General features: G+C 39.8%; 2 protein-coding genes across 3 annotated transcripts; one reads left to right on the top strand and one right to left on the bottom strand.

Annotated features, from left to right (window-relative positions):
• Positions 1-641: 641 nt before the first annotated feature.
• On the bottom strand, positions 642-5436 carry xkr9 (XK, Kell blood group complex subunit-related family, member 9). Its single transcript, XM_080417908.1, has 4 exons — positions 5381-5436; positions 4253-4636; positions 3658-3866; positions 642-3360 (listed from the first exon to the last, which is right to left on the bottom strand). Exons 2-4 carry the CDS (start codon positions 4531-4533, stop codon positions 2723-2725), a joined length of 1128 nt encoding a protein of 375 aa, XP_080274034.1. The 5' UTR covers positions 4534-4636; positions 5381-5436; the 3' UTR covers positions 642-2722.
• A 7615-nt stretch (positions 5437-13051) lies between these two features.
• tram1 (translocation associated membrane protein 1) lies at positions 13052-20589 on the top strand. 2 transcript variants are annotated; one of them, XM_080417131.1, is made up of 11 exons: positions 13052-13314; positions 15034-15097; positions 16424-16542; positions 16651-16767; positions 16863-16921; positions 17283-17367; positions 17684-17754; positions 17975-18079; positions 18285-18428; positions 18699-18850; positions 19042-20589. In XM_080417131.1, exons 1-11 carry the CDS (start codon positions 13189-13191, stop codon positions 19110-19112), a joined length of 1113 nt encoding a protein of 370 aa, XP_080273257.1. In that variant the 5' UTR covers positions 13052-13188; the 3' UTR covers positions 19113-20589. The 2 variants fall into 2 exon arrangements, with proteins under 2 accessions (XP_080273257.1, XP_080273256.1); XM_080417130.1 differs by having other exon boundaries at positions 16421-16542.
• Positions 20590-21025: the final 436 nt, after the last annotated feature.

Genomic DNA, 21025 nt, shown 5'->3' with positions numbered 1-21025 from the left:
ATAGGAAGAGTGGCTGGCCAGAAGAGGGCAGTAAAATATATATTAATAATATTTATCACCAAGTCCCATAACTACATATCCCTGACCCCATTAAATCATGATAGTCTTAGAAGGCCTTTTATTTTTATTTTTTTAAACTAACATTGGTATATACACGGTTTAACTGGGGTACCTTCAGTTTTTCATACATTTTCTTTTTGGTAAATGTAATGTTTTGTGGGGAGTGTGGGGAGGAATGAATTGGGTTAAAAAGATAAATAAAAAAGTAAATAAATATAATATGATATAATATTAAAACTGTGTAAAATATATTGTCCATATGTGCATGCTTGTGGTTTTATGTCTTAAAAATAGCTAAAAGGAAAATATTTCTGTTCGTAATAATCGTTAATGGAGTCATATTGTTATTGCTGGAATGACCTTTAATCACATTTGTGGGCTGTATAGAATAACACCAGTGTTTTGTATCAAAGTTACACAAAAACAAATCTCAAAGAATGAAATTAAATATGTATGTTCAGTCAGAATCTGTCTTGAGATTACAGAGTGACAAATAAACCCCTCTTGATTCTTGAACTTTATACAGTTGAATTGAACATGTGTAAAATATCCCAGGACTGGTTAATGAGCTTGGACTAGCATCTGCACATTTACCAATGTTGGTTATAATAGCTTAATTCCATTTGGATTAATGAGCGTTTATATAAAATGTAACTTAAAGACACAGGTTTTTAAAAATGTTTAATTTCAAAACCATATGGAATATCAAAAACTCAAATAAAAAAAATGTCGCCCCAGTTTTGTCCAGATAATCTAAAGGCCATCTTTACACATATTGTAATAGTAGTTCATGCTCATACACAAGACTCTTGATTTGTCCCCCCACTACATAACACTCCTGTCAATTGTTCTGCTCTAGGCCTACAACACCCGTTCTGCTCATCAACTTTTTTTGAAAGTTCCAAAAATTATTCTACCATGTTTGTTTTTTTATCATTTCTGCTACAGCCAGGGACTGGAACGATCTGCAAAATACTTTTTACGAAAGACAGCTTTGATGCATGGACCCTTTAAGAGAGTGGCCAAATTGTGGTGACACATTAAGCACGGTTCTGTACTTTGAGATCATAAATTGGTAACCCTGGAAAAATAAAAATGTTTGATACAATCTTTAATCATTATCATGTTGGCCCTGTAGTGGTGTTGAATGACACCATAGTGTTTGTCTTCTACATCAACTTGTTTCAAAAGTGTCAATCTAGCCAGTAGTGCCACCTTGTGTTAAATTTATGTCTTGCAGGTTTACAGTAAATAATTTGCCTCCAGTACAGTACACAACACTAAATCAGGCGACATATTGCTATAATTGTGTGACTTTTGCGGACAGCAAAGTGGAAATCAGTCAAATTATTGTTAACTTTAAAAAGAGCCATTTAGCTGAAAGAATCCTACATCACAATTCTATTGTCACTTCCCTGAAGAAACTTGTTTATTTATAACCCTGAGAGAAACTACAGTATATTTGACACAGCGTTTTTGACATTGTATAAATTCAAGGCCTCAGAATTCAAGACACAATCGCAGAATCATGTAAAACTTCATACATTGTCAAGAGAGATGGTTAGTCATCCATTTCATAAAAAAGATAAAGTGCAAGGTTTCTATGGGCAACTACTTCTGGCTAAATTAATTTCATTTGAAAGAAGCAGTTATTTTACATCATTAAATGCACTCATACTCACCCACAAACAAAACCACGTAAACATGTCCTGGCTTTAAATAGTAAAAAAAACAAATACAAATAAATAACATTAAAAAAATAAGATATTTCTATGTCAATTTGTCCCTACATTTGGCATTATACATCTTATAATTTAAACAATACTGTGTTATATAGCTCTATATAATACCATATCAAAATAAGAATGTACTGTAAGTACATTATAATAGTGAAATAGCAACGTGTGTGTGTGTGTGTATGTGTGTGTGTGTGTGTGTGTGTGTGTGTGTGTGTGTGTGTGTGTGTGTGTGTGTGTGTGTGTGTGTGTGTGTGTGTGTGTGTGTGTGTGTGTGTGTGTGTGTGTATATATATATATATATATATATATATATATATATATATATATATATGGATGCAAACACACACGCACATACATATAATTAATCAGCTAGATATCATTATATACCCCAAATATATTACGTGAATATTCAATAATGTATATCTCTGCTCTATGTATTGAACCAGGATTCTCCCATATAGTCATTATTATTATTATTATATATTATTTAAAGTGCCTAAGATGAGTGAAGATATGTTATTTTAGTAAAGTTTTAACCTATTACTTTCCTAGTTTATATTCACAGGAAAACAATTCCATGTCTATATATTGTCATATATTTGTTTTAGCTTTAGGTAGCATAAACCGTCCCACGTTAGCATGTCTGGTATAATAATCTGAGCTAAATGATGACAGTTTATATAATATCCTAAATGGGGAGGGGGGTATTTCTGTTACATTTAATGATTAGATGTACACATTGAATGTATTTACATAAGTTAGCTCACTTTCAAAATAAAGCTTTGGCTATGTCATTGTCAATGAGCAGAGAGAACACTTCGATTGTACACGTAACAATGTTGCAAAGGTTAAGCTTCGGCGAGAATTTACGCTTTGTGCTCTCCCATAATAATATATTGATTAGTGTGGAAGAGGGAAATGTATCAAGGTTGCATAAAGTTCCTCATTCTTTGCATGGCAGCTGTTTCTATTGGTTTTTCCTGCAGGCCATCCGGCTCATCTCCCACGCTCGGATGTCTACTGGGATGCAGGCCAGCATAGTAAACACAGAGACAGATCAACCCGAGCAGTGTGCCTCCAAAGATCACCCAAGTGACTGGCAAAAAATAATTACTACTGCGTACCTCTGGCTCGGACAGTGCCAGCAGTATCGGAGCCACAGTGTTTACGATGAAGTGCAACAAGTAATAGATGATCATGGGAAATTTTGTGTCCTTTCCTTTGGCATTGAAAAAGCTGAATGTGAGGACAACTCCTATCATGGCCCTGTAGAGCCTTTCAAGTTTTGTCCATTTTCCGCAGAAGTCAGTTTCAAGAAGGTAGGCCCAGATTGTTCCCAGAAGCCAGATGAAAGCAATGGCCACGACGTTGTAGGTGCTCAGTGTGAGTAACAGGCAGTAGCTGAGGATGTTGGCGGTGATAGTAAAGAGTTTGTAGAGAAGGTAGACGGCTAGTGAGCCACATGGCATTTCATTGACTTGGGGTAGAGATCTGCGCAGCCAGCGTTGGTAATCCACCAAAGCCCAGGAGATGCTGCAGAAGGATAGTGCTGTGGTTAGATCTGAAAGGTAACAGATATTAACATCAAAATTATTAGTTGAGAAGCTATTGCAATGATGACGATGAGGCTGTGTGTCTGTATGTCACCCTGTACAGTACCTAATCACAACAAGCCCACATTCCACAACACTTCATGTATTAGTCAGCCACAAGGCTCAACTACGTAAAGCTCTAATGTTAGCTTGCCTTGATTTAGTTGATGTTGCCACCAAATACTGAATATAGGCCTGTGGACAGTGAGATTCAAATAGACAAGTGTGTTGAATTATACTGAATAATTACCACAGTACATACTCACATCGCATGGTGGATTCCTTGGTATCATGGCGTAGCATGATATAGACCTGGAGCGTCAGCTGGGGGGCGCCCTCCAGGAATGCCTCAAACATGATGAGCATGCTCAGATCAGTAGCCATGTCAACCAGCATCTTGTGCTGCTGGCTTTTCTCCTCAAGTGCAGGTGTCTTCCACACCACAGGAAACCCTTTCTTCAGCAGGCGATAATACCTAACAGTGGACAAGCATAAACAGTGGAGAGGCAACTTAGAAATGTATACTCTCAAGACTCTTCCAGTCTTGAGAGTACACAATGCAGTCCATCCAGTTTGAACAGCTACTGACATGCTACAGATACCATCATTCACTAGCAGCATGGCGCACATACCAATCATAGTCAACCAACAAGGTGTAGAGTAGGAGAAGTATTCATCAATATATCTTGGTATTATGTACCAAAATGTTTGTTGTTGTTTACAGACATTACATACTGTAGATAGTCAAGAACATTCATCATTATAGTGGTCAAAGCTGCAACAGCAGCACCCTTGTCGTCATCATCATCATCATCATCATCATTATCATCATCATCAGCAGCATCATTTTGGGTCTCATACCTGGTGAAGATGCCCATGCCAAATAGATGGAGGCCAAAAACTGTCTTTTCTTGCTCCATCTCTTCACTGTACCAGGCATAGCTGAAGACTTGTGTCCCAGCCAGCCCAGTCAGTACAAAAGCAAGAGTCAGCCCACCCCATGCATAATGTCCGTTTTTAAAATACTCCACTGCCAGCAAGATATCTGACCCAATGTCCACAACATACAGAACCAGTCCAACTAAGGCTAATATCCATCGCAGTTTAGTGTAGCGAGGGTCTGGCATTCTGGTTGCTGTCATGTTGACTGTTTTATTCAAATGTAGATGTTTCAAGTGGTTTGAGATGGTTCCGTGTTTCCTTTGCGTCTCATTGGATGTCTTATTGCTGCAGGTTCTGGACTATCTGTAAAAAAACACACACAAAAGGACCTACAGTTGTGCATCATAAACATAAGATAGTGATTCACTCACACACATGTGTTTGTGTGTGGGTGTTCAATTTCACATAACTTCATGAATAAAAGTGAAAATGAAATGTAAACTTAAAGCAATTGTTACATCATGTCTCACTGCCCTTTGCTTTGCAAAGACATGAATGACTCCAGGTAGAACAAGTTAAGTATCTGTGCAATGGGACAAGCAAGATTGTAAAAACAAGCAAGATAAAACCATGGCTAATAATGTTGATTACTTATCTAATCTACTAGTTTGCAATGTCCCAGCCCTGCTATTATCACACTCACCAGAGAGGAGAGATATTTTCAAATCCCTTGACTAGATCACATTAATACATTGACAAGAGCATTAACATATAAGATAGGTAAAATAGATGTTTTGCTTTCTATATCCTGTTCTTGATATCATTTAAACGTGTTTAGATTTATTTACAGGTAACACCAAATCACAAAAGACAGCTTCTTTGGTTCAGTCCTCTGCAACACACAAACACTATCTATCCATATATTATTTATCTACTTCTAGATACAGGCCCTGTAGATGAATTGTGAATCGTTCACATATTACAAATCACAGTTTAATCAAACATGGTTATGAAATAGGTGACCTATGTCAAATAATTAAGCTAAGTTGACAAATGTACGCAGCACAAAACAAACCATAAAATAAATTATCTTAGTAGGCTACTTACAGGTTTCTTCTGTCCATTCAACAGTGCTCTATTTCAAGCATAGTGGCAGGTGTCTCACTCGGCATGGAGTTTTTCTTTCTTGAAAGTCACGTGACAAGCTCCACCTCAGAGTGCGTGTGTGTGTGTGTGTGTGTGTGTGTGTGTGTGTGTGTGGGGGTGGAGGCGTGTGTGGGGGCGTGTGCGTGGGGGCATGTATGTGTGCATGTGATTGCATTCACATGCCTGTGGTGTGTGGTATAGTAAATTCACATGTCATGCTCCCTTATGTCTATGCCACAGACTAACTTCCTAAAATGTAAAAGTTCCCAGTTCCCGCTGCGTGACAGGCAGCGGGTGTCATGGAAACTAGGACCACAAAAAGTCCAAAAGGTTGAAAGCATGATGAGTTAAAGTTTTATTGTCTCTCAAGATAAATTAAACAGCATTGTATGTTCATGCAAGTTCTTCCAGCATTAACATTTTAAAGGAGCCATTTAACCTTTTTGCATTAAAAACAGGCAATTTAATGTGGGGCCATGAACCTTTTCGACATGAAAAGCGGGATATTAAAGATAAAGATTTAAAGAGGCTTGGAAAACCGGTTTGTGTGTCCTCCTAGAATGTATTTACCTCATTGGTGATTAATTATCATTCCTTAGGCTCATGAAGCCCCACCCTTACTTCATACACTGCACTGGCTTGTGACACTGTAGTCACCGCCCTGTCTGCCTCAGAGTTACAAAAAAAAATGCATGGGTTTCCGAGGCTACAGAGTTAGAGACCTGTCAAGTCACTTCCCATGCAGTTTAGTTTCACTTTCAGTTTATTTGTATCTATAGTGCAACATCATCCAAAGGGGTCTCTGTGCACTTCACAACAGGTCATACAACAAAAAGACAGTAGCAAAGAAACAAAATGTGCCCACACGTATGGTCAAACAATTACCATGCGGCAGTGCACAGCTGAAAAATGTACAGACTACAGATCAGCAAAAAAGAAAAGAACATTTACAACAGTGTTTAAAACCACAGGGCAAGAAGGGATGGTCATAGTAATGAATTCAATAAAACTAGGGGGAACCATAATGCAAGGAAGGTTTTTAGCCTAGATTTGAAAATGTCCAAAGAGTCGACATCTCTTTTTATTTTATTTTTGTATTATTATATTTTGTGACTGTGAGGTGACAAGCTAGCCTGGTAAACCCTCCCTCCAGAAATCTCATTTGTATTTTATTTCAGGAGTGAGTCTGGCATGATGGCCTGTTTGGCTTTTTGGCTGTGGGCTGGAGCTGGGCGGGAGTAATGTAGCTGTGATGTCCAAGTGGCCCTTTGATGTCCAATTAAGCCACTTTAGGCTGCAGTGATTATCACCAGGAGTAATTGGTTTGTCTTTGATGTTAACGAGCAGCTTGTATGAAAGATGTATTGATTAATGATGTGTGAACCACTCGGTTCCACCTGATTGGCCTACCTCCGCTGTCAATCACAAAACAATGAGCGAGGACGCTGATTGGAGAGTCCATTTGGTGGACGAGCAAGAAACGCCCAGATAAGCCTTCAGGCCAGACTCACTCCTGAAATCAAATGGAAATGAGAATTCCGGAGGGAGGGGCTTTACCAGGCTAGTGACAAGCATCCTGGGAATGTAGTGGTCGTCCAGGGATGTAAGGTTCTATTAAATTGGACATGTAGGATGGAGCAAGTCCATTTAAGGCTTTATAGGTCAGGAGAAGCACCTTGAAGTTGGCTCTGGCCTGTATCGGCAGCCAGTGTCGTGCCTTCCAGTAATTGCTATTTTCACTTTACAGCTGTGAAATCCATGTTTTATACCAGTAGTTCTCAAAGTCGGGTCCAGGGACCTCTTGGGGTCCTTGATGGGGTTCCATCTACAACATCGATGTATTGTGAGCTTGTAGATGGCCTACTTTAAAAATATCTTGAAGAAATGTGAAACATTTGGAATATTTAGAAATATTTTAACAGCACAACCCTGGCACAAAATATTTTCACATGGGGGACTACGGCCAAATACAGTACATATTAACTTTGGGGGGTCTTTAACATAAAAAGGTTTGAGAACCACTGTTTTATACAAAGGAAGGGAATGGTGATGATGAGACTGATCTTTGCATGGGGACGGTAATGGATGCAAGTAACATTATAATCTTTATCAGTTCTCCTCACACATTTAAAAGAGAAACATAATTCTATAAATAAAATGAGTATATCTCGAGACTCTGGCAAGATATTGAGCACTTTTACACATAGGTTTATGCTGATTACAAATACAAAAGGTGGCCATATTACAATACAAACAGTGGCCATTATATATATATAAATACGCACTCAACCATTTCAGGCTGTGGCCCCCCAAAAAATCATATTTGAACTGGGACCCCCCCCCCACCCTGATAAGCACTTGGAATGTAGGAGTTGAGGCATTACATTTAGTTTGACTCGGTTCCACAGATAAATATTGTGAAAATAGCACACGCTCATTTGTAGAACGTCAATTTAAAAAAAAAATGTCTCTTTCTTATATTATTTGACAATTTCGCCAATGTTTGACCATGCAGTTTTTAGTTAGTTTATTCATTTTTTCATTTCATATTTTAGGTATTAAAAAGGTCTTAAAATTCCTTCAATTATCACTTTACTGCCATCTGTGGACCCCCCCCCCCCCCCCCCCCCCCCCCAAAGCATGCAGGGAACCCTGGGGGTCCCGACCCACAGATTGAGAACCACTGGGCTATGGTGCCCTCCTTACTCCAAACATGCAGGGGGCGACACACAACTATGTTCTCGCCTGTGCATGAAACGTTTCTCTGCAACAAGATCCCATGGCCCAGAGGGATGGCTGTGCTGTGATGATGGATGTTTGTTCTCAGGGAACCGCTGACGTTTCAATTCCAGGGGTGGAAAAAGTACTAAAATGTTTTACTTAAGTAAAAGTATCAATACTGCAGTGTAGAAATACTCTGTTGCAATTAAAAGTAGAAGTACTTGAGTAGAAGTACAAAAGTATTGGTATCAAAATGTACTTAAAGTAGGGCTACCAAAAGTAGAAAGTAGGCTACTCATTATGCAGAATGTCTCATTTTCACACGTTTTCAAATGTATAAAAATGTATAAAAATCTTTTGAAAATAGCAGATCTACAAGCTTGATGCAACGCATTGTGTGTTTGCAGGTTGGCTATTTTCAAATGGCTTAAATGTAGCCTATAGGGATGAAGTGGTTAATATATACTATGTTTTGTAATATTAATAAAAAACTAAAGTTTTCAAATAATTGTAGTGGAGTAAAAGTACAATATTTGGAGCCGAGGTGCAGTGGAGTAGAAGTAAAAGTATTGGAAATTGAAAATACTCCAGTAGTGTTATGACCCTAGGTCATATTATGTATTTTCCTGTGTGTTTTCCCCCTCATTGGTGTGTTTGTGAATGAGTGGTGAGGAGTGAGTGATTTGTATACCAGCTGTAAAAATTCCTCAAAATTGTACTTAAGTACAGTACTTGAGTACATGTACTTTTTTCCCCCTTTAGTATTTTAGAAGTGGTTCTCTCTATGCTACGTTGACCAATGTATTTTTAGCTTACACGTGGTTTCCACACATCTAAAGTTTTGAGGGGCTTTAACTGTGCTACTACAGTGGTTCTCAACCTGAGGTCCGGGGCCCCCCAGGGGTCCTTGGGGGGTTCCAGGGGGTCCCCAGCAAAATGTGTTTAATAGGTTCACAATCAGTTAATAGCCACTACGTAAACTATTTGAAAATAGCCAATATACAAGCTCACAATGTGTGAAAGCTTGTAGATCAGGTATTTAAAATGTTTTGTTTTTTTTATATTAAAAGAAAAAATATATATATTTGTATTTTTAAGTGGTATATTTGTGAAGCATTTTAACAACATAAATCTTGTCTGGGAGTCCCTGGCACTGTAGTATATTTTCAGATGGGGGTCCACGCAGCCAAATACATATTAGGGTTTTACTTTACAATGAAAAGGTTTGACAACCACAAACAAGGAGGGAGAAGAAGAGACAGAAAAGGCAAGGTATATAAGAAGAAGGTACGGCCATCAACATCCTTTTCGTCGGCTGGGAGCCCAAACTGCAGCCGTGTAATACATTGGAGTCTATGAGAGCCTTAGAACAAACACTAATTCTTAAACGACCTTTGTGAAATACTCGGCCCAGGAAAATAAAAGAAGCGATATCGCACATTGCTTTCTGCTGTGTTGCTTTTCGATGTGTACTCTGTATAAGTTTATTGAGCTATCTGATTGATTGAATACTTTATTTAGAAAGACATGGTAAAAGTACATGGAAGTACAATTCACAATACAAGGTCCTCTAAACTGGATCGCTCATAAAAGCACTTGGCTTATTTAAAATGAGATCCCTGTGCACTCAAATCATGATGACATTTAAGAAGACATACATATATACACTACTATGCAGACGTCATACAATCAGTTTACAGGTTACTGGTATGAAAAACAAGAAATATGTACAATAGACAGTTTTAGGAGGAGGGGAGGGGGGGGGGGTAGGTTAAGACTTTGACAGGGGCCAATTTGGAATTGCAGCCTCCTGAAGGTGATTCTTGAGGGCAGTTTTGAAAGTGAGTAGGGTTTTACACTCCTTTACTCCTTTGGGTAGGGCATTCCACATTTTTGTTGAATAGCATGAGAAAGAGTTCCTTCCCTTGTTTGTGCCAAATCTGGGTTGAACATGATCAGTGGAGCTGCCTCTGGTGTTATGATTGTGAACTTCATTTACGTTTTGGAAGTATTTTGACAAATACAGGGGGATCCCAATGTCGAATCTTGTAGACTAGGCCCATAGCAAGTTGCCGTACTCTGTCCTCAACCCTGAACCATCCAACCCTAGGAAAGTGAGCAGGGTTTAGATGGGTTGTATGATTGAGGCCAAGAAGTAGCCTTACCAGTTTGTTTTGGGATGTCTGGAGCCTTGTTTTTAAGGCCTTGGTGGTGTTGTGATACCATGAGAAGCATGCATAGTCGAAATGACAATGGATGAGGGCCCCTGCGAGAATATTCTTACTGACTAGAAAGTTGATCCTGTACAGAAAACATGTTCTTTGCTCTAAAGAGCACAAAGTAAGTTTATGAACGTGCCAAAGTATCGCGAGACAACCAAATCTCGCGATACTGCGGAGCCAGAATATTCTATTAGGTTTAGACATTGTTTTTGTTACCCCCAGCGAAGCGGACCACTCGGCCCACTTGGTGAGAACAGACTACAGACCCTAACATTAAGTTAGTAAGTAGGCAAAAACAGTTACAATGACGTAGGCACGCCATCTCTAGTGGACTTCGCCGTGCCGAACGTTGCGAAGTCCACTAGAGCCTACTCAGCGCTGTTCAAGTTATGTACAGATAGGGACAGAATCGTAACCCCTGCCCCCCCAGGCAGTGCCAGCGTCGAGCACTATTTTCCATCATGGAGGAAAGCCGGCCAATGCTATTCTCTTGGAATTGATTGATTGATTGATGTAGTTTATTTAGTAAGACATGAGAATAGTACATGACAGTACATAACAGTACATGGAAGTACAAATTCACAATACAAGGTCTACTAAACTGGAACTCTCATTAAGCACTTAAGCTTGTTTAAGATGAGAACCCCATGCACACAAATCATGATGACATAAGAGGCAGACAGATATACACACTACTATACAGAATGTCATACAATCAGCTTTCAGGTTACTGGTATGAAGAGAGAGAAAAAATATATATATACAAAAGAGGAAAATGAAGGAGGGGGGGGTAGGTTAAGACTTAGACAGGGGCCATTTTCGAATTGCAGCCTCCTGAAGGTGTATCTTTAGGGCAGTTTTGAAAGTGAGTAGGGTTTTACACTCCTTTACTCCTTTTGGTAGGGCATTCCACATTTTTGATGAATAGCATGAGAACGAGTTCATTCCCTTAGTTGAGCCAAATCTGGGTTGAACATGATTTGTGGAGCTGCCTCTGGTGTTATGATCATGGACTTCATTAACATTTTGGAAGTATTTTGACAAATACAGGGGGATCCCAATGTTGTGGTGTATCTTGAAGACCAGGCCCATAGCAAGTTGCTGTACTCTGTCCTCAACCCTAAGCCATCCAATCCTAGCAAAATGAGCAGGGGTTAGATGGGTTTTGTGATTGAGGCCAAGAAGTAGCCTTACAAGTTTGTTTTGGGATGTTTGGAGCCTTGTTTTTAAGGCCTTGGAGGTGTTGTGATACCATGAAGTGCATGCATAATCATAATGACCTTGAATGAGGGCCCCTGCAAGAATCTTCAGAGTATTCTTTCTTACTGACTAGACGATCAATCCTCCACAAATAGTGTGTTGTTTGGTTGACATTTTTGATCACTTTTTCGGCGTTTTTGTTACCAGAGAGGTTTGCCTCCAAGGTGGAGCCTAGGTAGGTAATTTCATCCTTTCTTTTGATGACATCATCACCCACTTTGATCGTGAAACTCTCTGCCTTGCTAAGGTTAGGACTGGACCCAAAGAGGATGGATTCAGTTTTACCCAGGTGTAATGAAAGTTTGTTGTCAGAGAGCCAGATGCAGATCTTGTTGAGTTCGGAGCTGAGAGTTTTCTCAACCTGCAGCCTGTCCCTGTCCGAGACTAGCAGGGCCGAGTCATCTGCGAACAGGAACAGTTTGCAGTCGCAGGCTGATGACATATCATTCACATATATCAGGAACAGTAAGGGTCCTAGTATACTTCCTTGTGGGACACCACAAGTCACAGGGAGGGGGGGGGACTGGGTGCCGTTTACTTCCACCACTTGCTCCCTCCCTTCCAGGTAGGATCTCTGACGTATCATCAAAACCTATTGCTTTGAGCTTATTGATCATAATTGGGTGATTAACGGTGTCAAAGGCCTTCTGGAGGTCCAGCATGACCATGCCGCAATATTTGCCGTTGTCGACATCTTGTTTGAGAGAGTCGTTCAAATAGAGAAGGCATGTGTCAGTGGAGTGGTTTGTTCTGAAACCAGATTGGAATTTGTAGATTAGATTTTTCTCTGCAAGATACTTATCGACCTTTTCATAGACTATTTTTTCCATGACTTTCGAGATGGAGCTAAGAATAGAAATAGGGCGGTAGTTGCCAGGGTCTAATTTGAATGACACTTATGCAGTGACTAGGGGTGAAGCAGTTCCGTGTGTGTCACAGAAGCGGGCGTTGCCAAGTTACTACGATCGAAGAGGAAAAGCCAGAAAATTCAGTAAACGATTCATGCCACTGTTTAGATACCTCAATACAGTGTGCACATTGAAAAACAATTGATCGAAGAGGAAAAGCCAGAAAATTCAGTAAACGATTCATGCCACTGTTTAGATGCCTCAATACAGTGTTTACATCGAAAAACAATTGATTGGAAAACAACCTGTGATATGCCTTCTTTTATATTCCTGAACCGATTAACAGACAAAGGTTTCAATCGTTCAGAAATAGTGTTTGTTCCAGTTTTGGCTCCCATGCTCGTCAATGGCGTCTGCCCGACCCGTAGGCTGACTGTACCTTCTTAATTATAGCCTTGGAAAAAAAAACGGTTGCCCGACAACCAACTAGCCAATCACAGCACGACCGATCGTCCCCACACACACGGGCTATGGGATCGGGGGCTCGGGTCCTCCTCTCTGGAACCTCCCACAAGAAGAAGAGTGACACGCCATTCAACTGCTGCCTGGCCCATGGTTGTGAGGAGCAGGACAGAAAGAGCGACAATAAAGAGTCAATAACAACAATACAGGCGTTGCATTGCGTTGCAAGAAAAGTTGCATAGATCTTGCTCTCAAAATGGGAATCCGAAAAAAGACCAACACCAAGACGCCGCCGGTGCTCAGCCACGAGTTTGTCATCCAGAACCATGCAGATATTGTTTCCTGTGTTGCTATGGTGTTCCTGCTCGGACTCATGTTTGAGGTAAATGGTGGTCCCCGGACCCCGTCCACATGTTGAATGGCTTTTTAATGTCTGCGACCATTTAGAGAGAATACTGTTTTGTGTGGCAGTGAACCCGGTCGCTATATATAGTGATGATGATGCAGAGAGAGGACTGATGTCCTCATCTCCCCTGTTGGAAACTGACATGGCTGATGTCTGCCTTTTTGCTCTTCACACTACTTCCTCTTGAAATCGAACGTTTTCCCCTGATCATTTTGGTTTGATTGGTTTATTGGTCTATCTTATCTCTCGGGGGTTATAAAGCTATTCCCGATCATTTTGGTCGTGATATAGAAGTGTTTGGTTTTTGAGATCAGGATGGACATATAACTGCATGGTATCCCTTGATCGTCCACCTCATCGCGCCTTTCTCGTTAGATTTCTTTAGCTATTCAGAAATTGCAGATCTACAAGCTCATAGCGCGGCACTTGGTGCCACGCTATGAGCTTGTAGATCTGCAATTTTTTGAAAAATCAGAGCATTATGGAAAAACCAGAGCATGATGGACATATAACTGTGGTATCCCTGATCGTCCACCTCTCGCGCCTTCTCGTGTTATTAATCAATACTACGAATCATTATAGTACAGACATTAAAACACAAAACTGTTATGCAAAACTGATCAGGGAATGACACGTTCTGTTAGATTGGAGTGGCGATGGACCACCAGACGCCATGGTTACAGAGTATTGTGCAATACAACAACATGGTTTGGGTTTTATGCGTAGACAGTGTGTTATACGTGGCAATCACAGAGCGACTGTCAACGAAAAACCTGCCTGATCGAGACAAACCCTAAGTTGACTTAGGAGGAGGTGAAGATGGTTTTGAAAACACCCCTAAAGGCTTAAGATATAGACACACTGTGATGTGGCTTTACATTATACGGTGGACTGATATTTTCCACCTCAAATAATATGAGTTTTCTTTTTAAATCAAGTGCATTTCATCCTTTACTGAAACTGAGCGCTAGGCTGACTTCCTCCTGGATTGACTTGCATCATGGGAGTTGCAGTTTTTGTTCTGGTCATTACACGACTACAGTGATGCGTATGCTTTGAGTTTGAGGTGCACATCTAATGTCCTTATTCTTAACCACTTAAACCCCATATGGGTAACTGGAGTTCTTCAGGGCTCAATACTACTGTCTTTTCTTTTTTCTGTTATTGTGGGGAAAGCTTTAGCTGAAAATAGCCATTCGACACGTTGCGTTGTGTTGTGAGCTTGTCGATCTGCTATTTTCAGCAAAAGCTTTCCCCACAATACTGATGCTGGGGTTTAAGTGGTTAAGCGTCATGTACATTACATATTATTTGGACCACAATGGAAACAAGCCCTTAGAGCTTTTTGTGTTATCCTTTTAGCACCATTGTATTCGTACCACTGCACTATTTTCAAATTGTTAATAAAGTATTCAATCGATCAATCAAAAATGTCATCCATAAAGGTCCAGAGAATCATAATTGTAGATAAACAGTGTTTACATTTCAAACCCTTGAAAATGCCACTCCGAAAATATCGCTCCCTTCCTTGACATATGGAGAATCATGTATGGTCAAATGTAAGTCTGTACATTTTTCAGAATATGCCACAAAAAGAACGTAATCACACATTGTACTGATATTTGGGCTGACATTATGAAAGTTGATATGTTAATGTAGTTGGAATCGACTAAAACATTATTTCCCTTTGTACAGGTCACTTCAAAAGTTGCGGTGTTATTCATAACGGTCCAATACAACGTCACTATCTCAACGAATGGTACGTTTTTTTCTCTATTTGTTTATATATACAGTATATGTGTGTGTGTGTGTATAATGTCTGTGCTGTTTTGAGTGTGGAGTAAGTCAGACGGTAGTTTATTATTTTGAGTGCACTGGCCAAAAGGCAGAAGTCTTATTAGATACTACTCATTAGGATTCTAGAGCTGTACTTGCGTGGCCTTACACGAAAACCCATTTGAGAGCACGTTTCTTCCCTTTGGAGCTATATTTAGTCTGCCTGATTTATAAAGTTCTCTTGTGGCAAGGTTGTTCTTGGCAAATTTGGGCTAAGGTGCAATATAGGCCTCTCAAATCAAGTCCTGCTCATCTCAAGGTTAACATTTTCTTTGCCAATGTCTGATAGATTAGAAAGTGTCTAGTGGTGGCGGTGGATCCTCAGAATGTGTTCTCTACAGTATTGGTTCTCAAAGTTCTCTTATGTGGGTCCCTGGCACAAAATATCCACGGTTTGCGGGCCAAATACATATTGATTTGGGGGTCCTTTACATGAAAATGTTGGGAAACCAATGTTCTACAGTCACCATATTCTAGATGCCTTTGCGCTGTGCATGCAGAATGCCAGATGCTGGTTGAGCTTGTGCCCTTATCAGAGAGACCTTATACTTGCATATCTCTGTAACTCATTTACTCATTGTATCTAATAAGATAAATAACCACAGGTGCACCACCAAAACCTCTCTGTGGCTAATATGCTTACATACAGCCCTTTATGTTTCTTGTAGGTGCTGTGGGATTACTGTTTTTATTTGTGCATGCTATTGTGTCACTATAGCATTGTGTACTGTGTCACTTGTCTTCTCACTGCCCCACACTTACTTGACTTACGTATGCTGACTGTGACTACACACAGGATTCTGCTTCAGTCTGTATGAACAGAGAACTAGGTCATACTCTGTATGTTTGATAAGGGATAAACTCTAGAATAAGATGGGCACCGCTACATTTTTTTGTTATTCTTTACTCTGATTTGACTCTTGAGGGTTCAGTGTGGTGAAGCAGTTTTTGCTGTTGGCTCTAAAGGTGCAACATAAATACAGTTATTATCATTATTGTTGTCATTACTTCTGCTGCTATGATAGGTACTGATTTTCTTTAAATGCATATGTTCACACAACTGTCATCATTCTTTATTATAACTTTACATTAAACCTCATAGTATACTGTCAGACAGTCACAGTAGAGCTTTGGCCATCCAAGCACTTTCATAATGAACGTTAATCAAGGACTGAAACACTGAATGATGTTTGTACAAAAGGTTTTACTGTACCTGTTGATTTACTGAGTGACCTCTGTGTTCCAGAAGGCCCAGAGGAGACGGCTATCAACCATTTCCATCATGGTATCAAGGACCTAGCTACAGTCTTCTTCTACATGCTCGTCGCCATTATTATGCATGCCATCATCCAGGAGTATGTGCTAGATGTAAGTGTTACTATAGTATATATTTGCACATACAGTACATACGAACCCAACACAATTTACACCCTAATTCATTATTATGTATCGTTTGTTTACTGTTTATCTGTACAGAAAATCAACAGAAAGATGCATTTCTCCAAGACCAAGCACAGCAAGTTCAACGAGTCTGGCCAGCTCAGTGCCTTCTACCTCTTCTCCTTTGGCTGGGGTACAAGCATCCTGATGTCTGTATGTTATTCACTGGTATTCACTGGTATTTCATTATTCATTTTGTCCACATGCGATTTGTGACTTTCAACTCGGTTACCTGGTATTTCTTTCAGGAAAACTTCCTATCCAATCCTGTGAGCCTGTGGGAAGGTTATCCCCATACATTGATGCCGTGAGTATTCACAGACTAACTGCATTCACTCTGAAATTGTGCCTTGTAGATGTCCTTTGCTTTTGTCTTCGTGTTCAGTATTTCTTGTTATACAGTTGTAAAATGACATTATAAACAGTAGCTACTAGCTAATCCAGTCTTGAATAGCCTAGTTAAAGCCATCGGTTTGCCAAGCTTGCCATTTTGCCTTTCTAAGCACACATTTGCATAAGCGTTCAGGAATGAGATGGGATTGGATTTCACTCATTTGTATGCTCACAGTGGGTCTCTATAACACTAACACATTGGTAGAGTTCAATCCAGATTCCAGGTGGATTATGTCAAAACAAGTGTTTGTTTGTTTTTTGTGTTTTCTGTTCAGATTCCAGATGAAATTCTACTATATCTGTCAGATGGGATACTGGTTACATGCCCTCCCAGAACTGTACTTCCAAAAGACTAAGAGGGTGAGTGTGTGTGCAGTGGTGTGAGTTGCAGAGTATGCACACGCACGCACGCACATGCACACACCTGCACCTACGGTTGACCCAATATTTAAATAATTGCATGACGTGACGTGGCTCTGCGTTGGACCCAGAGGCTGTTTCCTGTTTGACTTCCTTCAGTATGATTGCATTGTTTCAAAGAACCATTCTTTTTGCGTACGAGCACTGCTATTAATACAGAGACAATGGAAGATGGTGTACATGCAGATCCACGTGCACACTGCTGTAAATATTTTGTTCATGGCTGACTATGGCTGTCTTTCTGTTTTCTCCTCAGGAGGACATTCCCCGCCAGCTGGTGTACATCTCCCTGTACCTGATCCACATTGCAGGCGCTTATGTTCTGAAGTAAGAACTGTCATTTTGCAGAGCCTTAAAAGTGTGTTCTTGATTGCTCGGTACATGTGAGCTTTCCTCTCTTTGTAGCCTGTCCTTGAAGAGAATGTAACTTGTGAAAGAACATCATAGGTAATCAGAACGCGGCCCAAGGCTCTTCCAGGGTCTCCCTCTGTCCTGTCGATGTTGCTGGTAACAAAGGAGAATAATGATGTCTTTTTGTGTCTCCCAGCTTGAATCGTCTGGGTTTAGTCCTGCTTGTGCTGCACTACTTTGTTGAACTCCTCTTCCACGTCTCCCGTCTGGTCTATTTCAGCAATGAGAACAGGCAGACTGGGTGAGTTCTCACCTCCTTTTGTTTAAGGAAATCCTATTTTACCCAAACTGAGATGCTGATATTATGAGTTCTAAATAATTTACAGAAATGAGAGGAAATAGTCCACTAGCCCATGCTTTATATTGAAAGAACACCTCTAGTGATGTTCTTGAGTATAGATATCTTGATGTGGTTTAAACACTAAACTCTAAACGGTGCATTCTAGGTTTACCATATGGGCCGTCTTGTTTGTCCTTGGACGGCTGCTGACTCTGTCCTTATCTGTACTCACTGTGGGCTTTGGCCTCGCCACAGCTGATCAACAAGGCCTCGATCTGGCTGCAGGAAACTTTAATGTACTCTTTGTTCGGTAAGTTTGCGTGAAAAGGGAAACAAGGCAATATTCTTCTAGAATAAATCACTTTATTATTCAAATTAAGTTGTTTAACGACGACATCAACAATAGTCATTCTGCTATGGATGTTTACAAGCAATAGCCTTTCAACTTGATCATTTATCGAGTCATTCAAAATACTTCAGTGCAGTTTCCAATATAATAAGGAGAAGTCATCTAAAGAATCTGTATCTACACTGGTATCTCAAGTTACTTGAAATTTACCGATTCTTCTTCCTCTGCCAGGATTACTATGTTGGCCGCCATCTGCATCACTCAGGCCTTCATGATGTGGAAGTTCATCAACTTCCAGCTTCGCCGGTGGAGGGAGCATGCTCAGGCTCAAACCTTGAAGAAGAAAGCAGCTCCTGCCAAGAGCAAGTCAAAGAAAGACAAAGGTGAGTGAAAAACACTAGGTATTGAGTGTATTTACCATGGAAACAGCCCTTTATCAAAGTACAGTATTAGGAATTATCCTCGCAAACTCCCTGTTGTGAAAACTGGAAAAAAATCCATTTATATGCTTACCTAGGTATTGGATAACTAATTATCCCAGCAGGTGTAACTTTGACCTGTCATCTGTTTTCAGCTAATGGGGTGAATGGAGTCAGTGCCAACGGAGCGGATTCACCAAGAGCAAGAAAAGAGAAGTCGTCATAAATATTCACCGCAGGATCCTTCCCGTCTTTTCCCTCCCAAAGATCCCCTCCCTCCATGAGCCTCACTGGCTGTATCCCACTAACCAATCCTCCAGCTCTCCACTATGATATGCATTTGAAGCTCCCACACAGGACTGACCTCCCAGCTGGACTCGAAGGGCCAGAATGCATTTAGCTTTGCTTGTTGCCAGTTTGTCCAGCACGCCTTGATTTAAGAATCATTGCTCTGCTGTGCCAACACAAATTAAACCGAAAACAAACAAATAAAAGGATAAACAAAAAAAAAGAAAAAGGACAAAAAAAAAAGATCTTATTTAAAAGTGCCTATTGATACCAGTTGTTTTGTACAGGGTGTTTGGATTTAAGAATTCAGGAATGATGACTTCAGTGTTTGATGTTTTTCCTAGTCAGATCATTTCATGCATTTGTATTAGATGCTTTATAGACCAGATTTTTTTTCTTTCATTTTTTTGGCAATTAAACAAAATGTATTGACGTTTTTATAATTGCTAGTTTGGAGCCTTTGAGTGACCTGTATCTCCTCTTATACTTTCTATGAGAGATTTATTTACACATTCTATGCTGGGACCTTGTAATTCTCCTTCACTTAATACTGTTCCATTTTTGACAGTTTCACACAATCTTTTATTACAAATCATGTAGTATGTGACTAGCAGAAGTGGGACAAATGTAATTATGTTTCTATTTGCTATGAGCTGTAAAATGAACCGTGGCCCTGTTTTTCTTTTCTTTTTTAAAAGCCTAAACATTTTTGTATGTCACTGACTCATTTACAGAGGGCCACGAGAATGTGTACATACAAGAAACCTTAAGTTGCTTTCCATGTCCAGTTCTGTACTGAATAGTGGAGAGAGTGCTAAAAGGGAACCAAGGATGTAACATTACAGTGGCAATAGGTTGATTCTCAGCCCTGTAGTGTGCTAAATATTTAATGGAACACTGCCAGCTAAGGTGTCCAAGTGGCTACATCTAGTGTCAGCTCAGCATACCAAGAGATCCACCATAGAACACATCACTTGAAATACAACATGTATACAACATGACGTGTATTAAACTTTGGACAGTTTTAATTAAAACACTAAACCAATGAGCAAACTCATGGTTTATTTACGAATGAGTCTGTAAAGATGATGAAAAGGTAGACTGTATGGAAGAGTATCAAGGTTGATGAAAATACAAGTCTTGTGTGGTCCGCATTTATTTTGTATGTACGATTTGAGGAATGGTTTGTATTTGTTTGCCCGTGCGTATTGCGTACCTTGAAAATGTCCACAAGAATATAATTTGTCGTAAATTCATGGACTGGGAATGAGTACATCCTGTTATGTGTTTCTGTTTTGCCTACCATCACTTGTGCCAATTGAGAAGCAGTATGATAAAGCATTTATATAGGCTATGTGGTATTTACTTTCCATTTCACTTATTTCCATTAAAAAGTAATTTACAGACATATCAAATGTAGTGAACTTTGATTTTAGATTCCCACGACTGAGATATTGCTATTGTTTGGTGTATTTATTAACTCGTAATAGTGTTACGGTTTATTATACAACGACCCAAGTTTATACAATGGGGCTATTATTGGATATTGTATAAGACTTTGCACCTCCAGGCAAAAGAGAAAACACTTAAATAATTAATTGCTATGGTGACCATTCAAGAGGGTCTGGGATTTATTTGGGTTAGGTGGTTCTTTCAGGAAAACTTCCTATCCAAGCACTATCCACTTGGTGGCACTGTAGCACAAAATTTGATTTAAAAGGCGCATCTAACTAGCAGTTCATGAACAGTATATATATTTAAGGACAATCATCTTTTTAACATGTTTATCAACATGTAATGATCCCTGATCAGTTTATTTTTCCGTGGCTGCAGTCTAGATCATTTCGTGCA

The sequence above is a fragment of the Gymnoscopelus braueri genome, assembly GCF_963280865.1.
Source record: "Gymnoscopelus braueri genome assembly, chromosome: 21".
Lineage (NCBI taxonomy): Eukaryota > Metazoa > Chordata > Actinopteri > Myctophiformes > Myctophidae > Gymnoscopelus > Gymnoscopelus braueri.
Note: the sequence above shows the minus strand (reverse complement) of the source record. Positions and strands in the feature narration are given on the sequence as shown.